This window comes from Anarrhichthys ocellatus, unplaced genomic scaffold (genome assembly GCF_004355925.1).
Source record: "Anarrhichthys ocellatus isolate YVR2014 unplaced genomic scaffold, GSC_Weel_1.0 scaffold5, whole genome shotgun sequence".
NCBI lineage: Eukaryota > Metazoa > Chordata > Actinopteri > Perciformes > Anarhichadidae > Anarrhichthys > Anarrhichthys ocellatus.
The window spans coordinates 8,363,959-8,374,555 of record NW_022280035.1 but is presented as its reverse complement, the minus strand read 5'-3'; the positions used below and the strand labels follow the sequence as shown (position 1 = coordinate 8,374,555).

Below are 10,597 nucleotides of genomic sequence, written 5' to 3'. Positions count from 1 at the left end.
CAATAAACTTTTCACAATGCCCATATTTGTTTCATCATCTTCCTGGATTCATCTGCTCACATCTCAACACCGTTCTGTGGCTGCGATAACTGAAACAAGATAAAGTTCGACATGAATCCTTCGAATGTTTAATCTAATATCACTATCAATTGTTTTTGGCATTTGAACTATTGATTAATAAACTAATTGTTTCATCACTACATGCAACATGCCTATTTCGTGTTCTAATTCACAGCGCAGTTCAGTATTTTATGCGAGCAACTGGCTGCTGCATCAATCAAATCTGGAACCTTAACTGTTGCAGCACAATATGCCTGAACCACCATCAGCTTCACCACCCAATCCCCGACCCTACCCCCTGACTGCCCCTCTTCTTCTTCTTCTTCTTCTTCTCTCTCTCTCTCAGTTAGTTGTTGTTAAACTCAGCCACAAATCGCTTTGGTTGGGACTGTGGTTGACTGTGTTACCGCTGCTCTGCCCTCAAGTATATACATACACATACACACACACACGCACACACACACACACACACAACACAATGTATACTATCTGTGTGCGTTTTCATGTTTTGTCTCTCATTTGTGTACAAATGTAATTATAAATGTGTTGTCTTGGTCTCATTTAGATGTGTGCGCTTGTTTCACACATGTGTGTATCTGTGCCAATGTGTGTGCGTGTGTGTGTGTGTGTGTGTGAATCCGTGTGTGTGTATATGTGTGCTATAGTTTGCATGCATGTGGGCCTTGAATAAGTGTGTGAGAAGCTTCATTCTCAGTCGGGCAGAAACAATGGAACCTCTATGATTACATCTCCCTGTTCAGGCGGACAGGGTGTGTGTGTGTGTGTGTGTGTGTGTGTGTGTGTGTGAATGTGTGTGTGTGTGTGTGTGTGTGAAGCTTCAGGGGGGAGAAAAGTGTGGCGGTCGTGGAGGAGGAAAGAGGGGGAGGCAACGTTTGGACCTGCCCCCATCCCTTCTTTGCTCTCCCACACACACTGGTCTCTTCCTCTTGTGCCCGCCTGGCATCTCATTGGTTGAGTCCCCCGGCTATATATTTATGTGATTGGTCAGGGCGGGGTATATATATTCAGCATGGGTCGGTTAAATCTGGCCACAAGTTTCAAAACTTTCAAAGAGGGCAGACAGACAGAGAGACAGTGAGTCGGACGGTCCATGTGACGGAGGAGAGTCAATTTGGACAAACCACTGCACCACAGACTCCAAGCAAGAACTGTTGTCTTTTGAGGGGAACAAAACAGAGTGAAGAGAAGAGAGGCAGAATCATTGTGGATCCTTTCCAGGGGGAACATCCTGCACCACAACGTGTTTGTTTTCTCTTTCGTTCTTATATCCCGACTCCTCTCAGATCTCGATGCTTTGCTTTGGGATTTGTGCTCCAAATCAATCACATTCCTCTCTTGATCTTTCTCTTTGTCATCTGAAACATTTTGAGCAACATTTTTTTTCCAGAACTTTGCTACCCAAAAAACTGAGACAGACGTTTGCTCACTTCCACTTGGACTAAAAGTTGAATCCAAGCCCTGTTCTGGAATGAATTTAGCCGAGTCCAGCTTGTCTAGAGAGACTCTTTTGCATGCCAGCCGGATGTCTCTTGGGGGCCACTGGGCGTCGGGGACCCCGAGCCCTGCTTCTGATTCTGAACTGGGCTTTGAGCAGAACATCTCCGGGGACTGCAGTTCTCCCGATGACCTTAGAAGCAGGAACATGAGGAGAACAGAACCGAGGCTTTCTCTGACACCAAGTTCAGGGGGACAGAGTCCGGACCTGACCCAGGCCGGAGGTGTTTCGCCAGACACAGCTGATGGGAAGGCTGTGGCGGGAGAGCAGAGGATCCGCAGGCCTATGAACGCCTTCATGGTCTGGGCCAAAGATGAGAGGAAACGACTGGCCGTGCAGAACCCCGACCTGCACAATGCTGTGCTCAGCAAGATGCTAGGTAAGAACAACAAAAACCCCAATCAGGGCAAAATAAAACTGTAACCGAACCTGTATGTAGGTCATCAAAACCAATGAAACCAGACTGGTAAAATCTAGTAGGGCTGGCAACTTTTATAACGTTCAATAGAGAGAATTCTGAGAATCACCAGACTGTGATGAATTCATTTCTTGGCATTTATTTTATCTTTGTTGAGGTGTGAAATTTACCACATCAGGACGCAGTTTCCCAAAAGCATCTTGAAGCTATGATCACAGTCTTGAGATGGTTTTGGGGAATTGGGCCCTGACCAGTTTAGATAACTAAACTAACGTATCAAACTAAAGCTTTGACTTACAGGCATGTAAATTGCAAAAATCAATATTTCAGCAGTTTTTCTTTTCCCAGTATTTATAGCACAGTGGGAAAACCCCACTCCTCTGAGTCATTGTAATCTCAATAGGGGTAATCGTACCAATATATAGAGCGACATTTAAGATTCATGGTCAAAATGTCTCACTCACAAATATTTACATTTATATGATTACACAAAAAGGATATTGCATTCTTCTTTTGACAAATTATCCATCGTTTGAATATGACTTAACAGTGATACAGATTTGGTCCCATAATATTAAAATGTATATGTAGAGTATGACAGCAAATGTACAGTTTCATATGTTTAACTAGATCTAGTTAGAGTGTAAAACTCAAACTCCTCCAGGATAAATCTGTTCACCGCTGTGCATCATGTGCTCGTAATGTATGTTCTCCTCCACTGAGGGAACTACACATTTTTTTGACCACTATTTAACTGTGCAGGGGTGAGGATTTGATGAAAATAAAAGATTAAATAAAATAAATAAATACTTCATGCAAAATCTTTTCTTACAAGTAGTATAATTGAGAATAAATTCAAGAGGAGGCAGTCACATGGAGTCAGGGGTCAGGGCTAACAGTGCATTATTGATGTCGCCTTGACTTTTGCAACCTAAGTAACTTATTTTAATGCATTTTCATTTGTGTGCAAAGTGAGCAAAATAGAGTGAATCATTTTCAATTTAAAAGCTGTTAATGCCACTGAACATTTGACACATTATACTGAAAGTCTTCATGTTGATGTCAGGAATAGCACAACAAATTACTAAGATTGCATGTAGCAGTTTTTACCGACTTGCTTTTCTCTTACTATAATTAGTAACATGCTCTTTTTTCATATTACCCTCCATCAAATTCATAGCATCTCATATTCACACTTCTGCTGAACTCATCTGCAGCTTGAGATTTTTAGAGCCTCTGAGATTCAAAGCAGAAAGCGTCTGAAAGGAGGCATGAGTCTCAAACCTCTCGGCTGCTGGTGTCTACAAAGATAAGACAAACTGGAAATGTCAGCACTGAATGCAGTGTAAGCTATAAGTACATCAGATAGATGGTAACAATTCACCAGATGACAAGAATAACCACCTCAAAATTAGGCCGTTTGGAACATTTTACAGACTGTAATGTTGCAATTGCTGCTGTCGTTGTGAGGGATTTGTTTATTTAAATCAGAGCCAACACACAGGGATCTCCAGGAGCTCTGGCATCCTGGAACAACATGTATTACAACTACATTTAGGGTTCATTTTAACAGAAAATAATGTGAACGCCAACAACACTCACTGCCCGATGGATTTCGATAATCACAAGTTATTTCAATGCAAAAATGTTGTCATTTCACTGTTTCCAGTTCCTCAAATATGAATATTTGCTGAGGGTTTGGCTTCTATGATACTAAATGAACTAAATTCCTCTGGGTTTTTGGCAGTTTGTTGGACACAACAAGCAGTTTAAATATTTTAGCATGTTCTTTTGAAAATAGTGAGGAACATTTTTCACTCTCACATGATATTTCGTAGGCCGAACAATTGGTAATCAAGAAAATAATCAATAATAAAATAATCTTTACTCGCAGCCCTATCTGCGAGTCACTTAGTAAGCTAGTACAGCACTCTGCTCCAAGGTTAACTACATTGCAATATAACTATTCTCAAAGTCCTGAGGCGTAGTTATGTCATTGTGTTTTTTTTGTGGTAATATTTCAAAATAATGGTGTTGAAATAGTATTATAAAATAGTTAAAGTTCTACATTTTTTCTCATCTCATTTGGGGCGCCCCCACTTAATATTTGTGTATTTTTCCGTACCTTTCAGGTCAGTCATGGAAGGCCCTGAGTGCAACAGACAAGCGACCATTTGTGGAGGAAGCAGAACGTCTACGTGTCCAGCACCTCCAGGATCACCCGAACTACAAGTACAGGCCTCGCCGTAAAAAGACCACTAAAAAACTCAAGCGGGTTGAACCGGGGCTTCTGCTGCATAGTTTAGCCCAGGGAGGGGCACCAGGACTAGGATTAGGACCTGGTATCAGCTCCTTGGGTGCAGAAAGTGTCTCTGGAGGTTCTGCTTATGGACATCATCATCACTCCCACCACCTGCTGCATCCTCTTGGGCACTTCAGGGACTTCCAGGCCCCAGGACACTTAGAGCTGGAGAGCTATGGCCTGCCCACTCCAGAGATGTCCCCTCTGGATGTTCTGGAAGACGGAGCTGGGGATTCTGTGTTTTTCCCCCAACATATGCAAGAGGAGGCAGGGATGGGAGGTTGGAGTGGTTACCACCAGCACCTCCACCATCATAACCAACATTACAGCCACAATTACAACAACCACAGTCACCACAACGCCATAAATGGTGCAGCAACACACAGTCAGGGTTCAGGAATGAGTGTTAGCGCCGGTTTAAACACCTGTTTGAGTCCAAGTAGAGATTCCAGAGTTGATTCTAGAATGAGTTCCGTTGAGTCAAATATGACCTTGAGCATGAGCTCTAGGTTGAATCACACCTCTAGTCACCACATTGCCTTAAGAAGTCCTGTAAAGTGCCCACCACCTCTATCTGACTCCTCCTCCCCTGTCCCCTACTCCCAGCCCTCCATTATCCTTCCTGAGCTGGTTAAATCCCACCAAATGCCACATCAACCCACTGCTCCTGTCAGCTACTTCAGCCAAATGTATGGGAACAGCGCTCCAAGTGCAGCATATTACATGCCTTCTCACCTGGGGCAGCTTTCACCTCCTCCTGAAACTTCTCCTTCTTCCTGCCCATCCTCTTCCATCCCCACATCAACCTTCCCTCCGCCTTTGCACTTAGAGTCTTCAAATCTCGAGTCCTCCTGCCATTTGGGGTCTTCTTCTGCTGAGTTTTGGTCAGAGGTGGACAGGCATGAATTTGACCAGTATGTAAATGACGGAAGGAATCGCGAGGGGGCCTACGGACGTGTCGAGGGCTGTGGTGGTGGATCCAAAGTCCTGAGTGGGCGCAGTAGCAGTGATGTAGGTAGTAGCATGAATATCAGTTTAATTAACAGGGATGTCAGTAGCATTTTGAGTGGTGCTGGTGGATGTGAGGAAGGGAGCAGCCCTCTTATATCTGTTCTTTCTGATGCCAGCAGTGCTGTCTATTACAGTGCCTGTATCACTGGATAAATACTCCATCTTATCCTTTATATGTACCTCCTGGCATAATGCACACTTTGGTTTGGTTCATTTAAACCATTGTTACACAATCGGGAGGAAGTATTTGGGAAAGAATAGTTTTGGCTCATATTCTTAATCATTGCCAAGCCTTGCATAACGGTAAATGTCAAAAGTTTTTCTAAATGTGGAAAAGAAAGGTAATTTCATCATACCAACTCTTACTGGAGCCAGAGATGGGAAGAGCGAAAAAAGTTTAAAAAAATTTGCTAACTGGAAAAAAAGAAGAAATGAAACAAAATGCTTAGTTTTAAATAAATGCATTCCTGAACATGATCTTGAACAATTGGATGCCTAGCTAAGCAGCTTTAAGTCTAGATTAGACTTGCTAACATGGGTAACTTATGACCCATAAGATTGTTTGCAGGATTTGTGGGATGTGCACAAATTACTAACTCATAAGCATAAGGATTTGGCTTTTGCTGAGCAATTGCCAAATCAGCTACTAAAAAAGTATGCTGAGCTAGTGCATTGTCCTGCTCAGAGGTTACATTTTTACTTGAGTCACTTAAGGTGATTCTTAGAGATAAACACAAGACAGCTGGAGAGCACCTTAAAATAGCATTGTGTTTTTAGTTACTTATCAAGGATGCTAGGTCTCTGTGTTAGCATGTTTATGACCTGGAGGTTTTTCTGGTCAAGGGTTGTAGGATATCAACAAGCACTTATACAAGTTAAACAATTTCATTAAATGCATTGCGTGTAATCTGGTCACCAAAAAACTCTACAACTACACAAATCTCTGTGTTGTCGGGAAAGCCTTGGCCACAGACCCAGAGTAGACCACTGATGTCTCCCACAAACGATCAGGATGTTTTACAAGCCGGATCCATTTTTTTTATCACCATGATACATGCCGTTCCTTCTCTGTCTCGTTCTTTGACAGGGCCTCATGTCAAACTCCGTGCCAAAATCTGGACGTTTTAAGTTGCTTTGCTTTCTAGCAAACACAGATATGTTGATGATTCAAAGGTCATTCTTTGCAACCAGTAAGCCTCTGTGGTAGCCTATAACAAGCATACCACTTGTTTAAACAAAAATGTCTTCGTTTAAGATTAAAAAGAGTAATTTAGTCCCACAAATAACAGAAGATCGGGTTCTACAAATTAAGTGCCATTGGAAATGTCTTATTTAGTATATGAGAACAGCTACACTTTATACTTTAAAATCCATCATATCTGGCCTGGATATTTGTAGCTTCACACAAAGAAACATAAATAATGATGAGCTGGTGAACCACTCTAATTACACATTTTCCCATTCTTAACTTTCAAGGATAATAGTTCATGTTTTGAGTCTTATGATTTTTGGAAACCTTGTTTTGATGTAGCCTTTTAATGTGTGTGTGTATATATATATCATAGCTGCTGTCTATTGGCACTATGTGAAGGAGAAATTGAGACTATGAAATGTTCTCTTTGCACTGGGTTTAATGTAATAGCTGTATAGAGGCAACACTACTTATTAAAAATCAAATGTCCCTCATTTTGAATATGTTGTTGTACAGAAAGGACAGTGTTTGTTTTGTTGTTTCGTAGATTTTGTTTTATGCATTTCATTTCCTAAAAGAGTAGCTCGACATTTTAGGAAATAATTTGCTCTCTTGCTGAGAGTTAGATGAGAAGATCGATACCACTGGAGCCAGGGGGCAATCAGCATAGCTTATCGTAAAGACAGGAATCATCTTTCTTTTCTTCCAAATCAAGAAGATTTCCCAACAGGACCTCTAATATGTACTCATTAACATTTTGTATCTTATTTGTTTAATCTGTGCACAAATAGTTACATCATGTTACTCCCAGTAGAACCACAGCTTGTAGGTTGTTTCGTCCAGTTTGTGTACTAATTAACATTAAAGGTGTTAATTAAACATTTTGACTCTTTTAGGCTTGGCTGACTTTGGGCTAAACAAGTCTCTCAGTTCCAACGCCCTACTTATGCCACAGAGATGACAGTGGTAATGATATTCACACTCTCGGCAAGAAAATGTTGAACTATTAATTTAAAAATAACTAGAATTCTACAAGCATTGGATCAGTGAGTTTCTACTCGCCATCCAAAATGTTGTTTATTGTGTGTCTGTGTAAACTTGCCTTTGAAGTTAAATCTTGAATTGTAAAGATCTCTTGAGGTTCATATGGTTCTTTAATGGGTTACATGTTACACTTTGCTCTACCAGTGACACCAGCAAACCAGAAATGTTCCCTCCCACACCAATGTTATTTACCTTATGACTGGAAATGAAAATGAGAATTTGTGGTTTTGTTTCTGTTGAGAAAATAAATAAATTGTGTAGCCACTGTAGAGGTCTCTCTGTAGGTGTTTGTGTCACATCCATCCTGTAAAATGTGTGTACAGTGGGAGCAAAGTAACAGAAGTCTCTCTTCAAGGATTTATCCTGCATCTGTTCTGCATTAGTCCAACAGACAATACTTTTTTTGTACGTGAAGCAGTAGAACGAAATCGTCTATCTTGTACAGTGAAACCAGTTATACTTACCACACCGTTCCTTGTGGCCACCATTGGTTGAAAACAGAGCAATAGTATATTTTTCCTAACATTTACTCTAGAGGATGGAGCCGCAGGGAAGCAGCAGTTCAAACAAAATATTCAACAAATACTTCTACATCTGCATTTGACATTCTTTTCTGTTGAAACCAACAGAGTCTTGTTTCCATTTTAATTTACTGTGACACACAAAGAACATCAGAGAGACAGGCGTTTTTTTGGAGTACAATAACTCTGGGGCTTTTGGTAATAATTATCTGAAGAAAAAAACAAAAAGAAACACCCAAGACTTTGGGATTAAAACAAAGGACATTTTCTCAGCACTCGTATAAAGACAAATTAAAACCAGGACTTTCCCAGTGACTGTGATGCTTCTAAATCTGTATGACAGGGATGATTTCTAAATTTTCTGTATAAAATGGTTTTGTTTGTGTCTTTAAATTCTGTTTGATAAAATAATTACAAAATAAACTGTACTTGTTTAATGTAAACTGACTTGACACTATTTTGGCTGAACAACAAATCCACATTTTGTGATGTTTTTCTATCCAAAAAGAGTTTATTCTTAACATCTGAGAGCTGGCCAAGAGAACAGCAACATCTCATTCACTTTTGTCTAATGAAAGCTAATACATGTTGGTTATTCATTGCGTTAGTTTTGTAATGTATAGATTAGTGGCACACATTACAGTATATGTCGCAGTGAGGGAAAATATGGTAACCATTCATCATTCATTACTAACAACATGTCAATGTCAAAATCACAAAGTCTCTTAATGTCAAACACATTATTTTAGGTATGTTTGGGACAGTAAAATACTGTAAATCTGGTTTGGTTTATGTTATGGCAATTTCTTAAGATTGTCAAATTATGATGAAAAGACTCTCTAAACAGTTTGATTGGTTGAATAAGAGTAGTAGTCTTGTTTGAGTGAAGGCCTGAACATGGGTGATTATTTTCCTCGGCACCATTTAACTGTGAAATTACCTCATGTTTACAGTCAGGGCTCCTTTCTGTAGCCCTTCACCAATGGTGGTCTTTCTTTAAACCCACAAAGCTTTATTTTGCAACATTAGTGGAGATTCTAGAGTTTCAAAATAAATCAAGCTGACCTTTGTGGATATGTGCATAATATGGTACACAAGGCATCCAGAATATGGTCATTCTATGTGCAATAAGTATACAGTACAGTACACTCATGTGGATTGGTGTAATTCTGGGTGCCGCCACTAACCCAAAGCTGGTCAGAGAGCCGCTAACTGGAGCTGCTGAACAGCCCTCATTGGCTGAGATCTGCACCCCCAAAACCAGATTGTGAGAAAAGGTTGTAGTTTGGGTCAAAATAAGTACATTTGTTACATAAAATGAGTACGCTTGTTATGTAACTTTCGTCCGCAGCATTAGTTAAGTATAAGTCACGTAACAGAAGTTAGGTTAAATAAGTCGATGTTGACTTGGTTTAACACGAACAGTGTTCTCCTGGGTGAAAGTGTTTGTGTAACCCAACAATCCACCCCAACCTCCCCCTTCAGCAGACTTTCTCCCTTTTTATACTATGTCTGTTGCTCTGACCATCTAATAATGATGCAGATGGGTTTACATTAGAGTTAGTTGAAGTCCCGGTGTGACTCATACAGAGGCTAAAAGTGCCCCGGTGCGTCGGTATCAGATGACGAGAGGCACTGACCAGGCGTTGGTATTTGAGAATTAAAATTCTACACTTTGTTCTTCTCATTCACGCTTGTCGCAATTTTTCTGTGGTATCTTCCAGAACAAACAGTAATTGCAGTGTACACAAGTTGTGTTTCTCAATGTCTACTATGAAAGCCGTTGATGTCAGTTCTCATGTCTCCTGGTCTCCTGATGGAAATGAGGAAGACAAGAAGGAGGGGTGGGAAAAGGAGGAGAAGAGGAGAATCCAGGGGGGAGACAGAAAGACAATCACCTCAGTGTTTGTGCAGTGTTGTAATCCTCTGTGATCCGCTCTGATTCTGTCCTCTCCAGCCTCAGATCCGACGCTAAACGAGTTTGGCTCGGCGGGACAGTTTTCCCCTGAACTAACCGCCGACGGAGGCGAAAGAAAGCATTTGGAACAAGAAAAATCTGTTCTCTCATTCTCTTTTTCTGACAGTCTGTTTTCTTCCTTTTTTTTGTGTCAGTGTTTGGTCTTGTATCCCTCTCAGCCCCTCAGCCTCTGTAATTTTGTTTCTTTTTGTTCTGTTTCCCATGACTTAAATTCCCGCCTCTTGTTTTCATTCTGTCTTTGTGATGTTCTCCATCTCCATTCTGACATCTCTTTATTTGTCATCCCGTCTTCCTTTCTCTGTCCTTTCATCTCTCCTTTTTCCTATTCTCCCCATGACATTATTTTCCCCTTTATCTCTCTCCTTTCACTGTCTTTATCTCACCCCACATGTTGATACATTCCCTTTTCCCAACATTTATATTTTTCCCGCTGTTTTCTTGTTCCCCTCCTTTGTTCTCTTCCACCCAATCTTTCTTTCTCTGATATCAACCCCTTTCTTTTCTACCACTCATCTTGTATCGCTACTTTTTGTACACTTTTTATTCCTTCTTTCA

The 10,597-nt window shown here is 40.8% G+C and overlaps 1 protein-coding gene across 1 annotated transcript; it reads left to right on the top strand.

Annotated features, from left to right (window-relative positions):
* Positions 1–1,127: 1,127 nt before the first annotated feature.
* On the top strand, positions 1,128–8,688 carry sox18 (SRY-box transcription factor 18). Its single transcript, XM_031844295.1, has 2 exons — positions 1,128–1,955; positions 4,127–8,688. The coding sequence occupies exons 1-2, from the start codon at positions 1,550–1,552 to the stop codon at positions 5,458–5,460; spliced, it is 1,740 nt and encodes a 579-aa protein (XP_031700155.1). The 5' UTR covers positions 1,128–1,549; the 3' UTR covers positions 5,461–8,688.
* The last annotated feature ends 1,909 nt before the right edge of the window (positions 8,689–10,597 follow it).

Bases quoted from the DNA above. Each gene is read 5' to 3' on its own strand.
- sox18 (XM_031844295.1), top strand. From the start codon at position 1,550: ATGAATTTAGCCGAGTCCAGCTTGTCTAGAGAGACTCTTTTGCATGCC. The intron at 1,956-4,126 runs GTAAGAACAACA...CGTACCTTTCAG, and splicing joins TGTGCTCAGCAAGATGCTAG to GTCAGTCATGGAAGGCCCTG.